Raw genomic sequence first — 26464 nt, forward strand, 5'->3', positions numbered from 1 at the left:
GACTGCTAGCTGGGATGACTTTTGTTTCTTTGTAATATTCACTTAACAGTTACAGTAAGTCATTTTAATTCCTGTCCAAAGGGTGCAACCAGATCTGTTGGACTCAGCTTAATGGTTTGTGATCACCATGCCAAACTTTTCTTCAGTTCTTTTTCAAGAGTTATGATGCATGAAGCTAGACGAGGGAGCAGACATGAAAAACCAAAGGGGAAGTTTTAATATTGCTTTGTGATTGGCCATCTACTTATGAATGTTAGTCACATGTAGATGGCAAACAAAGTGTAATGTAGTCCAAGCTGCGGTGAAACAGTAGCATAATGTACATGTTCATACCTAAAAAAAAAAAGAGTCTTTATGCTACCATTCAAAAGTTTGGGGTCAGTAAGATTTCAAAGAAAAAATATATTTTACTGAGCAAGGAAGCATTAAATTGAACAAAAATGATTCAAGATGTTTGCATTATTACAAAACATTTCAAATAGAATTTATTTTTTTAAACTTTAATAAGAAATGTTTCGTAAGCACCAATTCAGCATATTAGAATGATTTCTGAAAGATCATGTGACCCTGAAGACTGGAGTAATGGCTGCTGAACATTCAGCTTTGCCAGGTTGACTTCAATGTTTTCTGTGAAGTGTGTGTGAGAGAAAGAGAGAGTGTGTGGCCAACTGCAGGGGTAACGCCTCACATGCCCCTGTGTGTGTGTGTGTGTTTGGAAGCAAATGCAATACAAAAACACTTCACTGTAGGTAAACCGCTCCATCTCCACCCTGCGTCCTCCCTTCCACTTCCTATGTTCTGGCTGTTCTTTCACAAAAGTAGAAACTTGCAGAAAACACCTCCCTACTCCGTCCACGGCAAAAGCCCCACACCACCGTTCTGGCTTGGTTTTTTGCAAGGGTTAGAGTACATCCGTGGCCCTTTGGTGCTCTTGTCAGATTGTCTGTCTAGTATACAACAGCCTGTAGCTACAAGTGTGGCCGTACATAATTTCCCTGGCCTCAGGCCTGCTGGGAAGAGAGGGGGTGGGGTGAAGAGAGCCAGGCCAGGCGAGGAGTTTTGTTTTGGCGGGGTCCGGGACAAGAATGCTGGCGGACCAGACATAATATTTAGATTGCTATTAAGACTTTGCCATGTGAGATAGCGTAGCAGGCTGTGGCTTTTCGGGAACAGTGTGCACCAGACGAGCTTACCCCCCTCCCCCTCTTTTTTACACCCTCAAATCTCCCTCCCAACCTAGACCCCCTCCGATTTTCCAAGAGACGAAAACAATCCCGAATTCAGCAAGTTTGAGGGGAAAATAAAACAAAAAAAAATGCCAAGAGAGCATCTCGCCAAGATTAATTCACCCAGTGAGTTCCAGTGCTGGTCGGGACAGTGATAATTACAAATGGAGGTAGCCAGGGGGATTTGCGGAGATGTTGAAAGATGACAAAAACACGCTGAAATTAGCCACTTGGTTCTTCAGATTTGGACAGTTCCCTCCTTCTACTCTCCCGTGAACTTAACTCCCATTGGCGTTCCCCCCTCCCGTAGTGAAGTGTGGAGCGGTGTGCGCCTGGTGTTTTACTGCTTGCCACACTAATGTCAGCGCACTGCCAGACTTTAAGATTTCTGGGGCGGGATGCGCTGCCAGCTGGCCGCCGTTCAAGATGAGGTGAGGTGGAGAGGGGGTCGCTTTTGATGTGTGATAAGGAGACGCAGGTTTTGAATGCTTTGAGAAGGAGCTCTCATCATTCAACACTAGGCTTATAACCTTCAGCACAACAAAGATGAGGAAAACTAATAAATATACTGAAAATGTCTCCTAGAATTGGTTTCATCATATGGCACCTGTTGTTGATTCAGGGATTGTCAACTCACCTATTTGTGTTTGTTTCAATGGAGTTTGTGGATTATAGCACTTATAGTTTACTAAAGGTGATATTTTGTTCTGACTAAGGACATTATGGTTTATTGTAATAAATATTGATTTATAGTTTGTAGTAATCTCTTGATTGCTTTCTGTCCATCTCAGCCATGTGTCCCACTGACCTGCAGCAGTTGTGGAAGGACGTGGCCAGTGTTCAGAGCACAGAGGAGGCCATGAAACACGAGGGTCTCGATCTGACCACCAACAGCTCCAACACTACCTCATACTCGGCCTCCAAGGTCTCACCTCAGATCCCCCATCATCCTTTGCCAAATGGACAGAACTCTGTGCACACTCCAAAGAGAGACAGGTCAGTGGAAAATTCACAAGCAAACTTTGTTTATCCACGGGATATTTTTTGTAGTTAGTCAAAGACATGAATGACCAATATCCACAGTTTAAAACTAAAATTGACAGTATATTGAAAGTATGCAAACATACAAGTGCTATAGTTATACTAATGTGTTTTCATCATGAGCATTCAGAGTGCCAACTGCTAAATGATAGTATTTCATAAATAGATATTTTTGTCACACAAGTCGTATTTCAAGGTCTCTGCTGTCAGGTGCCGTTTGATGAGCTGATGTAAAATGCCTGGGTTCATTTGATATTAGGTGCTCGTGTGAGTTCCTCAGGACATAGCATGCCTTCAGCATGACTGACGCCCCTGTGCCAGTTTAGCATGAGTGTGTGTGTGTGTGGAGTGGGTGAAAGTATACTGTGAAAATTTAGCTGAGAGGTGAGCAGCTGTGTGTGAGAGAGAGAGAATAGTGGTCCTACTGTGGGGTACTTATACGTTCTATCAATTTTTAAGAGCAAGACTCTTTGAGTGGATCTCGTCCTTCACCAAGGAGTCCAGTGATGAGCATCTCATGCCTTATTCCAAAGGCGCTCACCTGCAGAGCACTCAGTGAGTAAAACACACACATGTATGTATGTATGTATATGCTCACATGGTTACCTAGACATCTAAATGAGGACCCACCTTAGACTGCTGTTGTTCTTGTATAAATGTAATGTATCAAACCTACACCAGGCCAGCCAAGCCTATACATGCACACATACCGTACATGCATAAATTAATAATAAATAAAACAAGATGTAAATAAGTGAATCAGAAACATTGTACAATTTATATTCACTTGAATGGTTCTGCAGTGTGATGTTTGCAGCGGTTCTGTTGATCTTTTTATGTAACGTGGCCATTTTTACATCGATGGGACCTCCAAACTGCAGCTTAATAAACCCACACACACCAGCAGCACTATCACACGCCCCACCCTGTCATGCTACACGGACATTGCTAAACAGAAAGAAAAGCAAGCCCTCCATCATGTTTTCTTCTAACACTGTTCTCCCTGACTTGGCCTAACACATTTGTACACAAACACACACACACACACACACACACTCACAACTGAAAAGGGAAGAAAAACTGTGCGGTGAGGCTAATGCATGGCACATGTGGACAGTGTGGTTGCCAGTAGTTTGTAATGTCTAGCGCTCGAGCAGCTTCTGAATTGCGTGGGCCGTCCACTGCCAGCACATCTGATGAAGAGGTGGAGGGAGCATGTGTGTGCCGCATCAGGAGGGCCTCATCTGCAAGCAAGCTGCTTTATATTAAGCAGTACTCTGATGTGGAATTGGGAAGAGTTCCCCAGACCTTCAACCGCCACAAGCCGCACTCCCCCCCATTTAGCCCCCTGCCCATGCTTAGCAACAGTCAGACACATGACGAAGGATTCTGTGGTCCCTGCCCTTACAAAAAAAACCAAGCTACATGCTAGCCCATGGCTGTTGGCCAGGCCCAAAATGAAAAATTGCTAGATGAGACTGCTGGCGAGAGTTCGAGGCTGATTCGTTATGGATCTCTACAGAAGCCGGGCCAGAGAGACCCGATCCAGACTTCTCGGCCACAGAGCACACAGTGGCTGTATCTCAAATGAAACAAAACCATAGCGTTTATCCCCAGGCCCCACCAGCAGGCCCTGTCAGCACATCAGCAGCCACCTTATCCGAACTCCCATCGTTACCGAGAAACATCTGAAGATCATCCACGTTCATTCGTAATTAGATAGCGGCGTGTTGTTCCTGGCCGCATCTCAGACATTTGAACCTGCGTCGTAGTGCAAGATGCTTATACAATGATATACACTTACTATTGGAAGTCTGTCAGTCACGATTATGGAAAGCTGACGTGTTTTTTTTTTTTTTTACATTACATTTACCAGGTCCTCTCAAACTGCATTTGTTCAAAGCGTCCTGAAGGACTGGCTCAAAGCTATCGGCTTTCCCAGACAGGGAACATTTAAGACTGTTTCCATTGCTTCATTGCTTTGTATTAGTCGCATGTGTGTGAGACTACCATGCCGACTGTCTGAAAACATTTCAATAAGATATCGACCCCAATGAGTTGTTTTGATTAAGCAAGCAGGTGGTTTGATGTTTTTGAAGAATGGAGTGTGTATTCCTGTTTTCCTGAAAACTCCTACGGCTTAGGTAAAAGTTTAGTGTGACATAATCATTTATAGTTCGACTAACCAGATCTTTTTTTTGTCTCTCAGCTCGACCCATGAGGAACACACGGCCTCCCACCCGCTCTTCGGACACGGCGAGTGCAAGTGGCCCGGCTGCGAAGCGCTCTGCGATGACATGGGCCAGTTCATCAAGTGAGTGACAGCTGTCCGTCAAATCCTCTCCAGAAGCACATCGTGGTCTACATTCACGTCAAACCTTGTAACATGCGTAAAACCCCCTGCCGAGCTGCAGAGCATTCATCATTGCCCGCTGCGTCCCGCAAAACAAGTCTCTGGCTGTTAGCATTTCCATCTGTCAATGTGCATTCATCCTTCTTTCGATGAGCTTGCAGATCGCTTGTAAACTAAAGGCCTTCTCTTGCGCTGAAGTAAGTGTGGGGATGAGAGGAAAAGCAATGATAAAGCCGGGCGGCTGACAGCCATGTTCAGGTGTGATGTTTGAACAGACAAGAGACGAATGAATTCCACAGAGAGGTGGGGGGTGCAAGGTTATTGCTGAAGAGAGCGTGAGACATTCGCCAGCGCTGTGGGACTGTACTCGTGTATGAAAAAAGATGGCTAGCGCTTGATAGACAGGTATTTCACAGTCAGAGGACACAATCAGAGTAAACTAGAGTGCCCTCTGTAGAGTTACAAGCAAATGCGTAGTATGTCACAGACTATAAATGTTTGTACGCACCTTTTGGTTTTCCTTAAAGATTACAAATAGAGAGAGAGAGAGAGAGAGTTTTTTTTTAAGAAAGAAAGAAATTAAAACAATAGTGACAGTAAAGACATTTATAATGTTACGAAAGATTTCTATTTCAAATGAATGCTGCTCTTTTGAACTTGTATTTATCAAAGGATCCAAAAAACAAAAAATATATAAATATACAACAGATTCCAGAAAAATAAAAATTAGCAGCAAATCAGCATATTAGAATGATTTCTGTAGGATCATATGACATTTACTGAATACTGGAGTAATAGCTGTTAAAAATTCAGCGTTGGCATCACATAAATAAATTACATGTTAAAATATAGTAAAATATTAATAATATTTCACAATAATAATTTTTTTCCTCAATTTTTTTGATCAAATCAACAAATCTTTGGTGAGCATAAGAGACAACTGTTAAAAACGCATAAAAAACAGTCCCCAATTTTTTTCAAACATTATCGTACAATATGTGTGTATATATATACAGAATATACATTTATATAGTTTAATATCTGTATTAAAGTAATTCTTTAGTAATGCACTCCAGGTACACAAAGTAATTTTTAGCCTAAAAAAAGTTATCTCTGATGTGACCATATATATTTTTAATTAAAAAAAAAAAAAAAATTAACTACTATACAAATAGTACTACTTCTAATTTCTTTAGAGGTAACAAAGTTGATCAATTATTTAGTGTACCTTTTAGGCCTGATCATTTCTGAATTCAGATGTGCAACAGTATGCAAGAAGTCCAGAAATTAACTGTATGGCTTTTACAACACTTTTTCCCAAAGGTTCAGCTTAATACTTTTGCACAGGACAATAGTTTACACATGCCCTGCTAGTAACCAAAGAGACAGATGTCCGGTTCAGTTCTTGTTGACCTGCCCTGCGTTCGTTCGTGTGTGTGTGTGTGTGTGTGTGTGTCTCTCTCTCTCTCTCTCTCTCTCTCTCTCTCTCTCTCTCTCTCTCTCTCTCTCTCTCTCTCTCTCTTTCTTCTCTCTCTCTCTCCTCTCTCTCTCTCTCTCTCTCTCTCTCTCTCTCTCTCTCCTCTCTCTCTCTCTCTCTCTCTCTCTCTCTCTCTCTCTGATCAGGTAGCTGCCCGCAACTCTTCAATGCTGTCAGAGGCCGATTAACTCCCCACTCCCATAATTCTGCCTCTGCATTCCTGAGCGCTCCACTGCTGGGTCAAGCAAATTGTTTTCACGCTTCGTTAGTGGTTTACTTAATTAGCTCATTTACAATTAGAAGCCTTTGTTTCTTAGATACAAGCAAAGACATCAAAAAGAGGCTCCCTCCCCTCCTCTATCTCCCTTTTCCCAATCTTCTTTCTTATCGCCATCTCTTTTTCTTTGCGCGTGTGTTTGCCAGTTTGGGGTCTTTAGGGATGCTGGGGGGGGGGGGGGGGGGGGATAAAGAGAGGAAGAGATCAGACAGGGAAGGCGATGTAAACAGTCCCATTGTCTCAGTGTGTTAAAATAATGAGACTTCACAGTGTAAAGTCCTGACATGTCCGCCTGTCACAGGGGTGCAAGCCAGCCATTGCCGTGGCCCCAGCGGGCTCGAGGCTCGCAACGCAACTGCTGTTTATTTTCTCTTCCTCTCCCTCGAACACCTTCTTTGATATCTAGCAGGTCAGCTCCATCTCTTACAGTAGTCTGTTCTTGTCCATTAATGAGTGGCGGTCACATCCCCGTGTGTTTATTTACTGGAATGAAATGCTTAGCCCTCGCATCATCTTTTCACTCCAGGGCTGTGCTTTCTCGAGGGGACCGTTGTATTGACAAGCCGGAAAAATGTGTATGTAAATTTCCTCCGGTCGTCCCTGGCGACGGGGGTGAAGAGCGTGCTTGGTGCACTCGGGCGGGAGAGGGAAGCGCGTATGATAGTTGCTGACACATACTTCAAAGAGCCGGAGAGTCTGGGAAAGTTTTAAGAGTAAAGCTGTTGTTTGGTTGCACGGTGTCTCATTTCACATAGCCTCGGGGCAAGCGGAGAGAGGGGGGACGTGAGATAAGGAGGAGGGGGTGACAGATATTGCCGTCGGTACCGTGCACCCTGGCCTAGTCAGAACACTTTAGTCATCGTTAAAGACAGGACAAGAGGAGTCTCTCTCTCTCTTCTTGTGTCCTTTTTGTCTATTCTATAGCCCCATCTGGCTGCCTGCCACTTATAGTAGGAAATGAGGCCCACATGGAATCGATGCCCGCTGTACGAACGCCTGCCATTCATAAAGCTCTACACATCCCTCGCCCCGTACATGTTCATTTTGGGTAATTTGATAATGCTTTCAGCTTCCAATAAGGGGACATTCACACAGAATGTGTTCTTTTTGCACTATTATTTTAATTGTTGGTCTATCTAAACATGCGCTGGATCCATGTTTTTGACAGCCACGTTTTTCAACATGAATAGAGTGTTTTAAGTCTTAACTGTTTTGAAGCGTTTAACTGTTTTAACTGTTCCATTAGGCAGTCTATTGAACTGAACATGTTGCATTTAGAAACACAAGATGGATTATTATGTTATATTATATTATATTATTAATTATATTATATTATGTATATAATGGATTGCATGAACTGATATATTGTTTGTCTTGAATGCAATGCCAGTCGCTTTGTGTCTCCCAAATGCATAAATGCTTATTATATAATATTAAAATATACAATTTTCACCCTGTCCATAACTAAGTGCCTCTTCTAAGGTGTTGGTGACAAATAATTAGCAGTTGCTTCTGTAAACACGCTAGTTATGCTTGCCCCGCCCACTGATTCTTCTGATTGGTCCACTGTCTTAAAAACTGACCTTGAAGAGGAACTTCTTTTAAGTTGACTGTGTCTTATAATACACAAGCACAAGAAAAAACAACAGAAAAAACAGTGAGACGTCCATCTAGTACAAAACTATTAAAAAGCAGTTCAGTTAAACGCATAAAATGTCCTGTGTGAACAGCCGCTAAGTGTAGTACTCTCTTTAATAAAATTTCACCACTTTTTAAATCCTTTTCACAGAATTCCCCTCAAAATCAGCTCAGAAAATGCTTTAAAACGTCTGTCAGTTTCATCTGGACATATGAACACGTTTTATCCCCAAATGAAATCTGTCTCTTGTTTTTTTTCTTTTTCTCTAACTAGAGTAGTGTGAGAATAAAACATTCATTCACTCTTAATCTTCATCCTGTCTCTCTCTCTCTCTCTCGATCTGTCTCGATCTCACACACTCTCGTCCTGAGCTCTTTAATGATGTTCAATTTTCTCTGGCTTGCTTGGACGACATGTGTTAGAATACTCAAGCCCTTTGTCGGTCTGGATTGTGACTGTTTTTTCTGTGACCGTTGTAAATGCTCCTCAAATCCCTGTTGGGGTGCAGGGAGTAAACACTGCCTCATTGTCGGGTCTCTCGGAAAAACGCTGCTACTGTTTATTATGAGCCATAAAATTTGTGGTCTGTTCCTTTATTCAGAAAAAGAGAGAGAGACGGGGGTGTGGGGGGGCAGAGGGAGAGTAAGATGAGATCATGTTTTTGTTATTATCATCATGTGCTTGCGGGGAAAAATGTCTATCTGCGCCTGGATTAGTCGAGTGGGTGACATCATTGTTTTTGTTTAATTTCTCATGAGAAAGCGAATGCGCACCCCTGTTTTCATACAGTCGGACTCTCAAAACGGTTGTGTCATGCGGCGGGTGTCACGGAGATAAAGCAGGCCGGGATCACATCAATGACTGTACTGCTAAGGTTAAGATTCTGCCGCTTACACACACTTCCGTTTGTCGCTCTCCCGCCGTGCGGAGAACTTAACTCATGGGTCACACACGCCAATGAAGAGTGCTAAAAAAATGCATGAGTAAAAGTGTTAAATAAGATTGACTGCACAAATGTTTTTTTTAACATTGAGGTAAATATCTGATAACTGGCTGATATAACAATTTTGTCTAAATAAATTAAAAAATTAAACATTAAAAGCTAAAATCAGCTGAGTATGTTCACAACAATATAATGTACAGTATGAAAAATGGATATTCATTTTGAGATGCTGAAGATTAAAATAAACATTTAAGAGATTGACTTTAAGATAGGATTAATTAATGGCAAAGGTAATCAAATGAGCATTATACACAACATTATAATGTACAGTATGAGAAATGGGGTAGAGAATGATAAAACATTCATTTACTCTAATGCTGATTTCTCCTATTACTTGATTACCTTTGCCATCAACTAATACTCACGTAAAGTAAATCTTTAAAAACATTATTCATTAAAACTCAATTGCAATCTTTAGCAAATCTCATCCACAATAGGAGTAATAAGCATGCACAATTAAATAAATTGTCATGAAAATTTTGCTTTATATTGCTTTCATTTTAATTCCTCTACTCATCTTCTGAAGGCGCTCCTGTGACCCTTTACCTCGGAGTCATTAAACTTCACCAGGTGTGTGGTTAGAAGTTGGGAGGCTTCCTTCCGCACCTGGAGGGATTAATGACATCATTGCTCAAATGCTTCATGACATCATCATTTGGGTGTAGGGATGTTATATGGATAAAATAATCGTGTTAATATGCATGCAGGGGTTCATTTGTGTGATTTCAAGCATTGGAAAGTAAAATAAATAAAATGGGTGGGATGAGACAGGTGGCGTAAAGGAAAGATCCAAGATCCATCTCTGTGTCCTATCTGACACCGTCCCTTTAGGTTCCTTCTTTTTCTTAGAGTTTTGCTTCTTCATTTGGTTCCTGCATCATTTGTTTGTTTTGTTTTGGAGTTTTGTTTTGGATTGCTTCATAAAGAAAACATGACTTGAATAACTACGGGCAAAGCTCACCCATCTAAAGCAGCGATTGATGAGTAAAACAAATGATGTCATATCCAGGTGTCCTCCCCCCCCCCCCCCCCCATTTCAACTCCCACTCAGAGTTCATGGACTGTGGCAATTTTTGACAAAAGAAACAAAAACCGTTTCCAAAATAATATCCCACTCCAGCTGCATTTCAACTGAATAACAGAGACATTTACGACACTAGATTAGACCTAATATAGAGAGACGTTCATGTCTAAAGTTATTCTCATCTTTTTCAATAAGTGACTGTAAACACGGTTAGATGATAAATACAACTATTTATTTGCAAAACTAGACCTTTAGCAAACAGTATGGTCACATTCCTTCATATGACAAATCCTCAGCGGAAAACCTCTTTTTCCGCATCTTTCATGTCCTAATATTGTTTTTATTTTCTTGCGAAAGGAAATTGAGTTTATACGCCTAGTGAAAAGTGTGTTTTCAAGTGGAAATCCACTATTGTTAGGGGTTTCCTCTGAGAGGGCTGTTATGATCCCGAAAGGATTCCATTAAATATTTGTACCCAAAATTGGAAAAATAAACCACTATCTGTGCTCGTATTTTGATTTATGTGAAGTCATGGTTTGCCAAGACGCCGCAACTAGATCTCTGATGTCTCAGTGACCTCTGTATTTGGGTAAGTGTGTGTGTAGTCAGGACATGACGCCAGGGCATGTAATGTTAACACGTTAGCACACACAGCAGAAACTGCGAGGCAATCCCAAAAGGCTGAGACACAGCCTTACTGTGTGTGTGTTTGTGTGTGTGTGTGTGTGTGTGTGTGTGTGTGTGTGTGTGTGTGTGTGTGTGTGTGTGTGTGTGTGTGTGTGTGTGTGTGTGTGTGTGTGTGTGTGTGTGCTCGCGCTGTATCAGGCAGGTCAGCGACACGGTTTGTGGCAGATGGTCCAAATATGCTTACAGATCTCCCTCTGGGAGTTTAGATAGGGTCGTGGATTGATCTAGTAGACTGTGTATCAGGATATGTCATCACATGTTTGCGTTTCTCTCTCTCAGGCACCTGAACAGTGAACACGCCCTGGATGATCGCAGTACGGCCCAGTGCAGGGTCCAGATGCAGGTCGTTCAACAGCTGGAGATACAGGTGGGATGCGCGCACAAACGCAAAATCAACATTTCTCTGAAAATCTTGCAAACGCAATGTTAAAGCAGTCTGACTTTTCCTGTTTTCCTTTTCCTGTTTTCATTTACATTTTTGCATTTGCCACGTGCTTTATCACTTTTTTAAGAGTTTAATCTATACGTTTTTGCCTCGTAATTATGTTACAGGTAATTGAGTCATAAGTGTCAACTTTAGAGGATCAAGGCCTGAATTTGTGTTCACCAATATGGTTAATAGATGCCGAAATTTGGTCTTCCAGAACTCCCCCGTACTATTTCACATACAGAACTGCACGCTTTCCCAGCTGGCATGATTTTCTGCCCATTACATGTCACATACGTTGATTGAGATCACTGAAGCTTGTAATAGGAAGAGTGATGTAGAGTGCGGGTGCGAGAAAGGAGGCCAGAATATCTGCCTTTGATGGATCCCAATTAGAGAGTTTCCCAGCACTTCTCTCGTCCCTCCTGCCGCGGACTCTCGGCAAGCACCGTGGGCTGCCTGTCGCTTGCATATACGTGGTGTCATCTCTAATGAGAGAGCTGATAAGGAGAAGGGTGGACATGGGAAGTGCTAGAGACTTTCTCTGCCCGCGGACACCCTCTGTGTGCCTCTCCACTCTTCTAATGTTGGCCTTAGTGCCAATTGCAGATGTTTTTCTAATCAGCTCAGTGGTTTTGTTCATTTTCTTTTAGTAAGATTACTATAAATTTACTAAGATTACAATTGAGGTTGTCCTGTTACTTATTCATAAAATGACAAATCAATTATCAAAAATGTCTTAGCATTATTATTATTATTGTATGTAAATTATACAAATATATTCAATTCTATAATAAAAAATAAAAACATTTAAATGAACAAAATGTAAACAAATCACTTGTCATAATCAAAATAAAAATACATTTAAACCGTAATAATAAAAAGGACCAAACTTAAATTAATAAATCAAATTTAAATAAAATAAAATAAAAAAGAAAGTAAAAGTAAATGTTGCGTAAACAGAATTATTGTGAAGTGTGGATGAAATGTGTGCAAAAGTCCAGAACTCTCAGGAGTATATTTTTATTTTAACTTTTTTTTTCTTCTGCTTTTTGCTACAAATTTGAGAAGAATTAGGAGGGATTTTCAATGCAAGGGAATGTTCAAACGTGACATTTCAGTATTGCCGTAACAGTCTATAACCCTGAATTGCGCTATGTTTAGTGGTGAACAATGTTTTGTTGTCCGTGTGAGTAATTTGTTTGGACGCAGAGACTGTCAGAAGAGCTTCTAGTGACAGTTAGGATTGACACTGACAGGACTTCGGTCAAGTACATTAGGTCGCATTAAAGAAACCTTTAGCTATGGGGAAACTGCTCGCACTCCTCAAGCACACGCCAAACTAAAACGCAGGTCAAGTAACCTTACCGTGCCTGCAGCAGTCGAATTCCTCTGCTTTTGGAGCTTTAAATCAACAACCTTTAAAAAAAAAAAAAAGCATGTCTCCTGGACGGGCTTACATTGAGACGGGCACTTCAGGCCCTCCAGCTTTACGTGGCAGAACTACTTCCATCATCACAGCCAGTCAAACAGACCTAGTAATTGGTCAGCTTCCCTTTTCTTTCCACGCCACCTCCCCTTCATGTTCTCCATCTAGTCTCATTCCCAAAAATAAACCCCTCACAACAAAGCTCTTTCAAAAAACACTGCCCTGCCAGGCACGCGGGCAGCGAGCTCACTTTGTGGGCCACAAACAGCGTTTAAACACGTGTCCAGATCGATGCAGGGGTGATGAGAAGTGACAAGAGAGTCAGTCCATGTCCAAGTGTATTTCCTTTCATGTCTACCTCCGTCCTGTCACCTACTCTGCCCCCAACTCCCCCACCGCTCCGATGCCAACCCAGACCAACCAGAACCACCCTTCGCCAACCTGCTGTCTCTCCCAGCTCACCAGCTCAGATTTTCCACTGTTTTTATTACCCCGCTGACCAGCATGTGGCCTCATTAAACACACATATCAGCTAATGGATGAAAAAAAACAGCCCAGATATGTGGATGACTCCAGCAACACTGGGCACAGCCGAAAGAGCATAAGCACAACACAACAACAGTCCAATCCAATTTTTAGGATGATTTTTACAGTACAGTATTAAAAAAACAGCCAATATCAGGGTGTGGAGTTGGCTAAGACAACCATCAAATATTACTGTTGCTCATATAGGGACTTTTTTCTTTTTACAACGGAGGAACTCTAGCAACCACCTAACAATGCTCTTGCAGTAACCACCCAGAATAGCCTACTAACCACTCAAAACACCTTAGCGACAACTGAGAAACCCTATCAACGTACCACAAATCCTTAGCAACCATCTAAACCATCTACCCCCCCCCCCCCAGATCATCAGCCCGATCACCACCCAGAACATTGATTAATAACCAAGGAACGTCCTAGTAACCACCCAAACACCCTACCAACCATCTAGTCATGCTCTAGTTAAAACACAAAATAGCCTAGCAACCACCTAGAAACCCTAGCAACCACTCAGCAATGGGCAGCAACTTTCTATAGCACCTTAGAAACCCCCTAGTAACTACCCTGAACACCATATACCACCTAGAAACCCCCTAGTAACCAAATAGAACACCCTACAACCACCTAGAAACTCCCTAGTAACCAACTAGAACACCCTGCAACCACCTAGAAAGCCCCTAGTAACCAACCAGAACATCCTGCAACCACTTAGCAATTCTCTGCTAACAACCCAAAATAGCCTATCAACCAATCAGAAAACCCTAGCAATCATCCAGAAACCATAGCAACGTCCTAGAAACCACCCATAACACCCTAGACCCCACAAAGCATTGCTCTTGTAATAATAGCTTAGCAACCACCCAGAATAGTTTGACATCATCTCAATTACTTTTGCATGACAGAAATTTTCTTCAGAAGAAAATTATTCTAATTAAAGTTGCTCAGTAAAAAATGCCAATTTTAGCGCCACAAAAGTGTTCAGTGCCAGTCTTGGAGCATTTTGAGTCAGCGTGTCGCCACCTGATTAAGAGGGGGCCGGCTGCCTCCACACTTCCTCTAAATGGCGGTTAGGAATGTCAAACGAGGGCGAGTGTGGTTACAGGGCAAGTGTCTCTGAAAGAGACGCAGCAATCAAGAGAAAGAGGAAGAGAGGGAAGAAGCACGGTGAGAGAGCTGTTTTCTCCCGGAGGTATCGAGAGCTGTGAAACGGCATGTCAACATCCCTGTGAGCTGACTCAGTTAACAGGCAGAATGCAAAATTATCCTCACAAGAGAATATCTCGAGTCACTCCCTCCTCCTCTCAGCGGCGCCTACAAGAGGCACACACTATGACGCCACTCGGTTTTTAATGTGCTGTATTGGCATGACAAATAATTGTACACTTGCGCTGCCAAAGTTTTAGCAGCTGCGTATAATGAAAACAGTGTGAAACAAAAATAACATATATAATTGAAATAAATTAAATAATATTTTGTTTTATTTAGAAGTTAAGAAATCTTATTTTTAATGCTATCGAAAAGTAAAGATAAAAGGATAGCATTCAATTATATGCATTCAATAATTATTCAGTCATTTTTTTATGTTTTATGTAAATATTTAATTTATATAAAAACAAATTGGATAGCAAATACATTATTTTTAATTATTATATATATATATATATATATATATATATATAATATATATATATATATATATATATATATATATATATATATATATATATATATATTTACATTATTTTATATTCTTATTTATTATACTGTATTTATCAATAATGCAATTGCTGTATCAGGCGGGTTGGATGTTTTGATTGCATCATATTTTTGGAGAAATGTACAAGTGGCTTACTTATCGTTGTCTCTGCATATTAAACTGGACACATGGAAAAGTGTAAACCTTTATGGATTTGGTCTGTCTCTTTTTTCTAATGTGTGTGTTATATGTGTTTTGTCTAGCTGGCCAAAGAGAGCGAGCGTTTGCAGGCCATGATGACCCACCTGCATATGCGTCCATCAGAGCCAAAGCCTTTTAACCAACCTGTGAGTTCATAACCTTTACCTTCTACCATCTCATTCTTACATCCTCTGATAACCTGTTTTTGGATTTTCTCTCTGTATTTTTTTGCATGTAAAGTTCTGTTCAGTGCACAGTATGATCAGTAAATCAACTGTGTGAGGCACTAAAGAGTGCTCTCTGTTGGAGAAAGGAGGAAGTGCTGTATTCTTTTTGCCATCTTCTCTGTGTGTGTGTGCTTGGATTTTGTTCCTGGAGAGCAGCTAAACTTTATAGTCTCATTGCAGACCCATACCTGTATACATACTAATACCTGTTCACCTTATTCTTGCACTTTACGAAATGAAGAACTAATTTGTCCTTGCAAGCTGTTAAGCACCTTCAACTCAAGTGTAATGATGGACTCCTAAAGATCTTTTGTAGAAGCTACAGCTGGTCTGTTTTCCTTCGATCTACTTTAGAAGAGTGTGTGTGTACTTAAGGATGCTTGTCACGGTGTAAAAGAAAGTGTTTTGGGCTGGACTTACCAGATATTTCACATTGCTGCTTTATACGCAGGCATCACAAAGCATTTCCCCTCAAGCCACCAGCTGGCTGTGCAATTATTAGGAATCTAATGAATATTTCATGCTGAGATTGATGAGGAGTCTTATTAAAATATGAAGATGTTGAAATTAATTGTCAATTAGAAAGTGGAGTGTCTTAATTTGAGGGGATATAAATGAAGGCGGAGGGCGAAAGTAGGCCGCGTCTCCTGTTTGGAGACAAATTCTCTGGATCAGCTGCCATTAGACGGTAATGGGAAACAGCGACCGGGCCGCGCCGGTCCGAGTGACCTATAAGAGAACGAGGGAGAGAGAGAATGAAAAAATGATAATTGTGAGTGTGATCAAGAGAAAGAATTAGCATTAAGTGGTAAGGGTGAGCATTAGGGCGGAGCTTAGCACAAGCTCAAACCCGTGTGTGGCATTGACCGCTATTAAGATCGTTGGGTGTTTGGCACAGCAAACTGGCGCGGCTCCAGCGTTAATTAAGTACCTGTTAAACCATTTTGCTCCCCTAATTACTGGAGATGGGCCAGGTTGGCTCCTGTGGCAATGAGAATAGAGAGAAAAGAGGGCTGGCGCTGTTTAATTCGCCATATTAGCTTCAACCCTGCTACGCCCGCCCCTCCTCTCGCTCGCTCTATCTCTCGCTGCTCACACGTGCACATGATGGTTTTAATTAGAGCAAAACAAGCAACCCCGAAAAAGACTCCCTGAGCGATGGGGAAAGCTGTTTCCTAGTGCTCCGTGCCCGCCAAAGCTAATTGGGCAGAGCAGGGCCACGATGAGGGCGGGTAACCGCAAGCGTTGTTTGTTGCCAGATTGTTGTTTTACCCCCTTCTACCATGTATCGCTTTGTTTTGCTCCTCTTGTGTGGCTTTAATTGCAGACATTGTGTCACAGAGGAGCCTCGTTTGTGCCTGCGTGAGTCTGAGAAACACGATTTGCGGGGTGCTTTGTTTGAATTTCACCGGGTGAACAGGATCATCTTATAATGGAGTCAGTGTGCCAACTGCTTTTGGCATGGATGTGCTGGCATGGATCGCAGGATGTGCTTCTCACAGCGGGAGACCAATGACAATTTGACGATGATTATATTTCCTGGTTTGTAATTGCAACGCTGGAGATTACTGTACACCATGAAGATGATGCGAATTAGAATCAAGGCTGCGCGGAGGCTTAACGTGCGCCAAATAGAGGGAGACAGACATTTATGTTTTTGCACTGTCATTGTTTTGTTTTGTGGTATATGTATGAATGTGTTTTTGTAAACAACAAAAATGCAAAGCAAGTGCAAGTAAACAGCATTACATGTATGCTGAATACAATATCATAATAACTCTTCCCAAACATAAAACAGACTTTTCAAGTTTTAATGTAAATTTTATTTTAAACAGTTACCTGCATAATACACATATAGTTAAATTTGACACAATTACATATATACTATAAATATTATTATAGAATATAATATTTATAGTTATATATTTACAACATTCATTAAAAATATTAAATTAATAATAGTCATGCCAACATCCTTGTAAATGGATAACATTGGACTCAAAATTATTTTTGAGTGAATTTTGATGATGCGTAAATCTCACTTGATATCATTAGTTTCATCAAGCGTTGGGGTCTGTAAGAAAATAAGCAAGGAAGCATCCGTTTGATCAAAATTGACTGTAAAGACAATTATAATATTGCAAAACATTTCTGTCAATTAAATGCTGTTTTAAATGCTTTTAAAACTTTTTATTCATCAATAATCCTGAAAAAAAGGTATCATGGTTTCCACAAACATATCAAGCTGCTCAACTGTTTGAAGCTATTATGAAAATAATAATAAATGTTTCTTGAACCCCAAATCATCATTAGAATGATTTTTGAAGGATCATGTGACACTGAAAAGTGGAGTAGTCTAACACAGGAATAAATTACATTTTGAAGTGTATTAAATTAGAAGACACTTATTTAAAATTGTAATAATATTTGACATTATTACTGTTTTACTGTATGTTTGATCAGATAAATGCAGTCTTGGTTAGCATAAGAGATGTTTTTTTAAAAACATTTAAAAAAATCTTACCAACCCCAAACTTTTGAATGGTAGCAGACTGTAAATCTTATGATTTATATGTTGCTTGCAAAAAAATTCAAAATACACTGCTAGTTTTAAATGGCTGATCATATAAAAATTGGCTAGCCAGCTAATGCTAACCATACAAGTAGTATATGACCGACTACTAGTATAACAACTAATTGTCATATAAATAAAGTTCCTATTTTGTTTCTTCTCATTTAGCTGAACCTGGCCTCTAGCATGTCGCTGTCAAAAAGAGAAAGTGAGGGGTTTCCTGAGGGCTTGCCTCATCCCCCCACCTCTGCCGCAACTCCCATCACCCCCATGAGGCAGGGACCCTCCGTCATCAGCTCCTCCAGCCTGCACGGAGTCGGACCCATCCGTCGGCGCAACTCCGACAAGTTCTGCACCCCCATCGCTTCGGGTCAGTGTCTCGACATGCACAAATACAGCTCATCACACTCTACTGTACGAATCAATTTCTACAACACTGCAATATATATGAAATAATCATGGCTGGTTTTGTCTGTTACAGAACTTGCACAGAATTGTGAATTCTACAAAAACGCTGACGTCAGGCCTCCATTCACCTACGCCTCCCTCATACGACACGTAAGTCAGCCGGATGTTAGAGATCTGGACTGTGCACTCTGTGCCCCAGTGCACTTTAGCAGAGTTCAACGGTGTGTGTGCTGGTAACTAAGGATTTATGTGCATCTCTTAGCTCGGTGTCAGTCATGCTGAAATGCGTGGCACTATCCATAATGCACTGCCTGCCCGTCTGGAAACAGTCCATCAGCTAATGTCTCACTAATAACGGCCATTTGAATCACCTCTTGACACCTGCTCACTCTCTCTCTTCCGTTCTCTCTTCTCTTTATTCACCAGGCCATTCTGGAAGCCCCTGACCGACAGCTGACTCTAAACGAGATCTATAACTGGTTTACACGAATGTTCGCCTATTTCAGGAGAAACACAGCAACATGGAAGGTAATGTCCCATCAGATGAAAAGTCGATATGTATTGCACCATGGACGTCTATAATACTTTGAGATATGTTAGCATTCCTATTCATCCAACGGCAATCAACAAGCGTTGTTTTGCACCAAAACCCTTCCAAACTAAGCATGAAATATTGTACTGCAGTGATTATTTGTTTTACCTTTTTTTATTATTTTTTTTTATTTATTTAATACCAAAAAATTCTAAAGTATTGAAACATTTGACGAAATTTTGCCATTGAACTAAAATATTTCATCTGAACAGGCCTTTATACCTTATCTTAAGAAACTATCAGTCTATAGCGGTCAATGTTTAGAAGAGCTTGCTCACCTCCTTGCAATGACTCGCAGACATAAAAACAAAGCAATGGACACAATCCTTTGTCCAACATGACCCAAACAACAATAAATCCTCCCTCCGTGCCAATGGATACACCGGGTACAACAGAGATACGGCCTTTTGTAGAGCTCCAATAACAGTGAGGTTATAAATGACGCCTGGCATCACCCAGACAGCCATGTTATGAGCCGGCCATTCCCAGATCTGTTTTTCTTTTCTTTTTTGGTGTCCCGATGTGCTCTCCTCATTGTTTTGATTGTGTTATGTGGCGTCGGCCTGCCTACTGGTGTTTGGTAGGTGGGAGCAGGAAGTTCTAGTCTGACTCAATCGAGTTTATTCAACCTCATTTCCTTTGCACTCTGTACTAAACTTCACTAAAAAGAGGCAAAAGACTCCCTAAAAAATGGGAAATTCAATCAGTCTTTGCATAGCCAATGGCTGCCTGCTGTTTCTATGTATATGCATATGCCAACACGGTTTCTGTATTATCAGTTTTGGGCACGTAGCATTGTAACTCTTATCAGACCGTTTAATTTGGGCTAGTTGATTAGCATGCGCCCTGCTGGTCCAGAGCCGGTTGTGTATCAGCTCCACATCTCCTGACCAGCTCTGACATGCCACAGTCCACTGGAGCCGCCACAGGAGCGCAGCTCTCCCCTGTGAACCAGCTGCTGTCATACTCCTCCCTCCACCTGTGTGTGTGTTCCATCCCAAGCTTTGATGTCCAATCAGCTGCTTTAACCACACGACGCTCGGTTTCATGCCACCGGTGGAGGGCAGAGCCGATACTAGGCATCAATGAATGCATGTATGTGTGTTGAGTCTGCATATTTGAATCTCTTAATATTATAAAGTGAACTCTATTTCTTTTATTTTCCATTTATCTGCCTCATTGGTCTGGACAAACTTCATAAAGCAAATTTAAACAGCAGAATTTGAACCAAAGTGCTGTACAAATTAAGACTAAATTTAGTTAAGAATTTTAGTTTAGTAATTAAGCCTAATAGGAAAAATTCATTATAGTGAAATATTAAAAAATTATTTAAAAACGAATGTTTTTTTTTAAAATGATAAATTAATAATTTGTTATTTTTAAAAATGTCATAAAGGTACATTTAGATGGTTACACATGGTTATTGAATAAGATTCTATTATAGATTATAGATTCTATTATAATAATAACTCAACCAAATTTTTAAATTTTATCTAAGCATACCTTTATGAACATGTAATAATAATAGGTATTAATATTAATCACTCAATTACCATATGTTTAACATTTTATCTAAGCATACCTTTATGAAATTGTAATAATAATATTTATTATTAGTAATAATAGTGTTTTAGGTAACACTTTATTTTACAGTGTCCTTGTTACGTTACGTACAGTAAGTTACATGTAATTACCATAGTAACAGCAGTAAATTAGGCATAATTACATGCAACTAACCCTTAACCAAATCCTAATCCTACCCTAAACCTTTAGTAAGTACATGTAATTAATATTACTCAGTACTTAAATGTATAATACACTGTAACAATGACACCTTAAAATAAGTGTAACCGTGTTTTACTTGTACATTATTAATATGTTTAACTTATCTAAACTTGCCTTTATGAAATAAGCTCTCTCTCTCTCTCTCTCTCTCTCTCTCTCTCTCTCTCTCTCTCTCTCTCTCTCTCTCTCTCTCACTCTCTCTCTCTCTCTCTCTCTCTCTCTCTGTGCAAAGTGAAAAGCAGAGCGGTCATTAAAGGCCTGGGCCGACTATGTAGCTGTCCCATTTAGCTGGCCATCTCCTCATCACCCTGCTTAACCATTAGTTCGCCCCTCAGAAAGATGTGCTAATACATCCCTCCTTTCCCAGCACCTCCCATCCACCCCTATCCCCCTGTGGACTAGGAGCTTGGCAAGGTGCTGTCAGGTCGAAGAGAGGAAACGGACACCGCATAGAGTAGATCTCTTCCTGTCAGTCTGTCTCCTCATTAGCCATTCACATGGCCTACAGCCTGGAGCCTGGAGCCTGGGCTGAGGAGGTGCTGCCCCACATTCAGTCAACACTGGCCCAAGGCTCATTTGTGTGCCTGAGCCTCTGGAGGGGAGGAAGTAGGGAGAGAAACGGAGAAGGTGAGGTTAGAGAGGGACCCAAGGCAGCTGAGGGCGCAGAGACAGAACTGCGAGCTAATAGTCTTGAACCGCAGCGGCACCCATGAGCAGTTAGTGAGCTTAGCCAGTGAGAGTTGAGGGGAAGGAGGTGAAAGGGGCAGGAATATCTTTAACAACTCATTTCACTTTTATGAAATTTAACAATTAATGGATCTGTCTACTTTTCCTCCTCCACCAAAGTCAGTTTTCTTTTTTCTCTTGCTGTCCCCCCTGTCTCTCTCTCTCTCTCTCTCTCACTTATTTTAATAACTGCACGTTCTCACTCGTCTTCCTCTCTTGCTAGTCATTTGGCCCGGTATTAAATATAGAAATGGAGATACATGTTCTCCGGTGCTCTTAATGGCCATCTATATTTCATGAAAAAGTCAGGTCCGGAGAGTCAGGGGAAGTCATTGATCAGTTAGAGGGCAGCTCTTATTCACAAGATGGACACCAGCTGGGTCATTCTACAAAACTGCTGCTGTTTGTGTAAAATGACTTGAACAATGAAGGGCTGATGCTAACTTCTACTGTTACTGTAAACATTTTTCTACATTTCTACAAACATCTCCTGGCTGTATTAGCAAAAACAAATTAATTTGGATGAAAACTAAATGTATGCAGCTATATATGTATATATATATATATATATATATGAAAGAAGTCTCTTATGCACACCGAGGCTGCACTTATTTGATCTAAAATACAGTAAAAAACATAATATTGTGAAATAAGTAGCTGTTTTCTATTTTAATATATTGTAAAATATTATTTATTCTTGTGATGGCAAAGCTGCATTTTCAGCATCATTACTCCAGTCCTCAGTGTCACATGATAATTCAGAAATCATTCTAATTTGGTGCTCAAGAAACATTTTATTATATTATCAATGTTGAAAATTGTTGTGCTGCTTAATATTTTTTGTGGTAAGTTCTGTAAAAAAATTGTTTTTACTATTATTTAATATACCACTTTTTTAATGAATAGAAAGTCCAAAGAATAGCAGTTATTTGACATAGTAATCTTTTGTAACATTATAAATGTCTATACTGTCACTAAACTTTTGAATGTTGGTGTATATACATTATAATACTATACTGTATATATACAGTATATGTGGGGATATTACAGTATTCTCAGTCTTCCATTAATTTCCTCATTGCTTTTCTGAATTTCACAGTTGTAGTTTAACTAATGATCATGTATTTAAAGTGTGAAATATTTGTAACCCACACTGATCATTTCTCTGTGCCTTATTCTTGTAAAGTATATTAAAGAATATTTTTTTTTCTCATACTCTTTCTCAGTGGAGGATTTATCCTGATGTCTAATAGACATATTACATTTTTCGGGTACACTTGTACTTCCTTTTGTATGAGGCATTGGTGTCCCTGGTAGACTGTGTAGTTTTTAAGACCCCTGTGACTGAGATTTGCTTTCTTAATTCACATTCCTGGTCCAATGAGTGATTCTTTTCAAAAAAGTTGTTTTTTATCAATATTGCAAAATCTGAATATCATGTTTCACTCTGAAATGAAAGTAAAATGCATTACAAATGCCATTTTAAGCTATACAGAAAGTACTGTACGCCACCTTTACTGTTCATTTCTTGGCTGAGATGGTGAAATAGTGACCATAGTGTCGCTCCTCTTCATGTGGGCACGGTAACCAAAGGAACAGAAACCCGTTTGACATACGTGTCACGCGTGCCATCTTTCTAATATAGCCGCCACCCCTCCAGTCACTCATGCGCTCTCACTCACACACACACACACTGCCAGGCGGGCATTTTGTTTATGTCTGCAGAGGCTGACCCCCTTTAAATTGCTGCTAATGTTTTAACTGGGAGAATTAGTCTTTCATCACGGATGGGAATGCAAATAAAATCGGTGAGGTGGCAGGCTGAAATTGGGGTCATACTCATTTGCAAAACTAAGCATCATCGCTCCTGCGCGGGGAAATTTATTCAAAGAAGGGAGGCCTCGCCTGATTATGGCACTTGTAATTATGGTTAGGAGTGATTCCGGCATCAGCAGTCCCTCCCTCATGGATTCGGGGGGGAAAAGAGTGCGTCGGAAAAAATACACAGGATTTAATTATACACGAATTAAAATTGGTAATGAAATTGGGCATGAACAAACTACAAATAGCAGATGAAAAGGAAGGGACCTCCCTTGGGGGTGTTATTCTAGATAGTGGCTGATTAGTGAAATTTAAAATAAAAGCAGGGGGTGGGTTTGCTGATGGTGGTGGGGGGATAGGGCGCATCGTTTCTTTTTTTTTTTGTGTTCAAAGATTGAGTTTTTATTTTATTTTATTTTTTTTATTTTTTTTACTCCCACTGTTATGATGGTGTGGCACCACATTGTCACTTCCCCTTGGTAGAATGTGCACTTAATTGGTTGTGTGTGTCTGTGAGATGGTGCGGGCGGGGGAACGGGGTTCGAGATGGAGAGATACGCTCAGTCGACATGTCCCTGTCTGAGCCGTACAATCTTTTGTGCTCATCATCACGTGCGCTCTTTTAATTAGAAAGCAGGTATAAGATTTATGCCATTATTAAAGGCTGTTTATATCAGGCCTCGCTATAATTGCATTTTCAGCAATGACAGCGACGCGGTCGCGATTCTGCTTAAGATACCTACGGTGTAGAATCACGGCTGGAACGGGAAACTAACTACTACTTTTTGCTCTCTTGTCTTCTCTGTATGTCCCGTCGCCGTTACCTAGAATGCTGTGCGCCATAACCTGAGTCTGCACAAGTGCTTTGTGCGGGTCGAGAACGTCAAGGGTGCTGTTTGGACCGTGGACGAAGTGGAATACCAAAAGAGGAGACCACCAAAGATGACCGGGTACGTAGACTCACCCAACAGTGAAAATTCTGTCATTGTTTATCACTCTTGTGTTGTTACAAACTACAATGGCCTTTATGAATTTCCAGGGCATTTGATAAAAGTGAATGGGGACTGTTTTTGTCAAGCTCCAAAATGAACATAAAAGGACCATAAAAGTTATCTATATACAACTCATGCACTATATTAAAGTCTTCTGAATCTATACATTTACAAAAATACCATATTATTTCCGGTATTATGAGAGCACTGTATATTTTATAACTTATAACCATATATTTCATTAAATGATAGAATATTAATATACTTATCCATAAAACATGGTCAATACTCATTATAGATGGGTATAAGGGTAACAGACATGACACAAACATGACACTAAAATAATGCAATTATAAACATTAACTAAATAACATAAAATCTATCACAAATGTATTCACACTCTAATGTACATGACTGATGAAAAAGATCAAAGATTATTTACATAAAATATAATATCTTAAATCAAATATTGCATCTTCCGGCAAGTTGAGTCAGGTTTGAAGTGACCAATCACATCATTGATATCAAATAGTTGTGCTGCCACTCATGGCTCGCTTAAGAACGCCTGCTCAGAATTTCTGTAGCTTTACAGACTGAAATAGGAGCCTGTCCAAAGTCATACAAATCACAATAACCTGCGAAACACCGGATTAAAAGCACTATTTAAGTGTAGACTATTTTTTGAGTGGAAGTCCCAAAAACAGGCTATATTCCTGTAGCTAAAGCGTGAGCTTGTAGGTCTGCTCTGTAAGTGGGGCTGTAATCGTTATTGGCATGTATGATTACCCTAATGGGCTTCCCATCATTACCCTATTACTGACTCTCTAGTCAAAAGCACAAAGGTCTCTTTTGTACCTCGCCTGCTTGTGTTTGGCAGTGCATGCATGTGTGTTGGTGTGCCTGTGTGTTTTTCCCGTCTCTGTCTACACTGTTTAGGGTACATTGTGAGCAGATGCACCGCAAAAAAGCGTGCCTGCTTGCATTTGTACAAACAGATGTTACACGCCGTCTCAAGCTCTGCCAGAGAGACGACGGCAAATTACCCAGCCGAGGGCCTGCCCGCCAGATTTCAGCCCTGTAGCGCACAGACACAAAAGCGAACAAACAGTAGTGTGTGTGTGTGTGTGTGTGTGCAGTTTATGCTGTGTCAGAATGCATGTGTTACTCTCTATTGTTTAACTTTTCTATTTATCTTGTGTAAATAGAATAGTGCCTCAGCCTTTTTCATGGGTTTAGGGGCTTTTTTTTAAAAGACTTCGGTCAGCTCGTAATCCACACGTGTACTTAATCTTTCTTCTTCTCCTCCTCAGAAGTCCCACTCTTGTGAAGAATATGATTTCTGGGCTGGGATTTGGCTCCCTTAATGCCAGCTATCAGGTAAGTGCGTTTTTCAGTAAATCAAATCAACATACAAACCTTATACATTCATCCACACACACTGGTTGTTATTGAAAATGATGGGGAAATGAAGATGACAAAAAAAAAATGTAGTTACTCTATTCTCCCAAATTGTTGTTGATTGAAATATTGCACTTAAAACGTTTGATTGTCTGACTTGTTCTTTTGAGTCAGTTAATTTGTCAAACCAGGTCAGTGTTCAATCCGAAGGATTCATTAGCAAATCGGTCTGAATTATATTTGCATTGAAAATAAAGTCTTTAAAGCCATGGACGTTTCTAAATATGAATATACATTTTACTAAAGGTCTCAAATATTTAGTACGCTACGCAGTGCCTTGGGTAGAGTACAATTTGCCATAGTGAGATCTGAAACGAGTGAATCTTTCTTTTCAACGAATTAGTCTAAAGGTTTCATTACATTAAGTGATTTTATACAACTGAAAAAAATCCTGGATAATTCATTCCTCGGAAAGTGTAGGAATCCTGAACAGATCAGGCCAGATGAAGCGCACAAGGGCACTGATAACAATTTCCTCTTCTAATTAGCTGCTTCTCCCAAACCTCCTCCGTTCTCCTCCCTCCATCGCACACGCGCTCCCAGCCAGCCATATGTGATTTATAGCGTCAAATATTTGTCAATGAAGGTCACAGCATAAAATTAGTGTCTGTCCTAGAAAATCCATCTGAAACTCGCGACTCCTGTCTCCGCGAGTCCTGTTCTGAGCTTTCATAGCCTAGCTGTGTGTTTTTCCCAAGAACGCTGTGTGACGAGACAGAGATGGATCTGGGAGGTTAGCCTTTGTGCTTGCATCCTAGTCTGGGTGTGTGAGCGTGTGTGGCGCTCTGTCAGGTCTGTGCCCATCCATCTCCTCACAGGACAAGCAGTGTCAGCGGCTGACAAACAAACAGCCCAGCTAA

At 40.6% G+C, this 26464-nt stretch overlaps 1 protein-coding gene across 10 annotated transcripts in view; it reads left to right on the forward strand.

Moving 5' to 3' along the window:
* foxp4 (forkhead box P4) overlaps positions 1 to 26464 on the forward strand; it is a 306386-nt gene that overhangs the window by 270778 nt on the left and 9144 nt on the right. For 8 of the 10 annotated variants that reach the window (XM_077203301.1, XM_077203303.1, XM_077203306.1 and 5 more), the window contains 10 exons: positions 2018 to 2222; positions 2727 to 2822; positions 4477 to 4581; positions 11007 to 11094; positions 15086 to 15169; positions 17991 to 18192; positions 18304 to 18380; positions 18657 to 18758; positions 23983 to 24104; positions 25457 to 25523. In XM_077203301.1, coding sequence (XP_077059416.1) covers positions 2018 to 2222; positions 2727 to 2822; positions 4477 to 4581; positions 11007 to 11094; positions 15086 to 15169; positions 17991 to 18192; positions 18304 to 18380; positions 18657 to 18758; positions 23983 to 24104; positions 25457 to 25523 — 1148 coding nt within the window. The remainder of the gene's footprint in view (positions 1 to 2017; positions 2223 to 2726; positions 2823 to 4476; positions 4582 to 11006; positions 11095 to 15085; positions 15170 to 17990; positions 18193 to 18303; positions 18381 to 18656; positions 18759 to 23982; positions 24105 to 25456; positions 25524 to 26464) is intronic. The other 2 variants (XM_077203305.1, XM_077203309.1) reach the window with 1 other exon arrangement.

Source organism: Siphateles boraxobius, unplaced genomic scaffold, assembly GCF_051911475.1.
Source record: "Siphateles boraxobius isolate OS27281-9 unplaced genomic scaffold, OSU_SipBor_1 5, whole genome shotgun sequence".
Classification (NCBI taxonomy): Eukaryota; Metazoa; Chordata; class Actinopteri; order Cypriniformes; family Leuciscidae; genus Siphateles; species Siphateles boraxobius.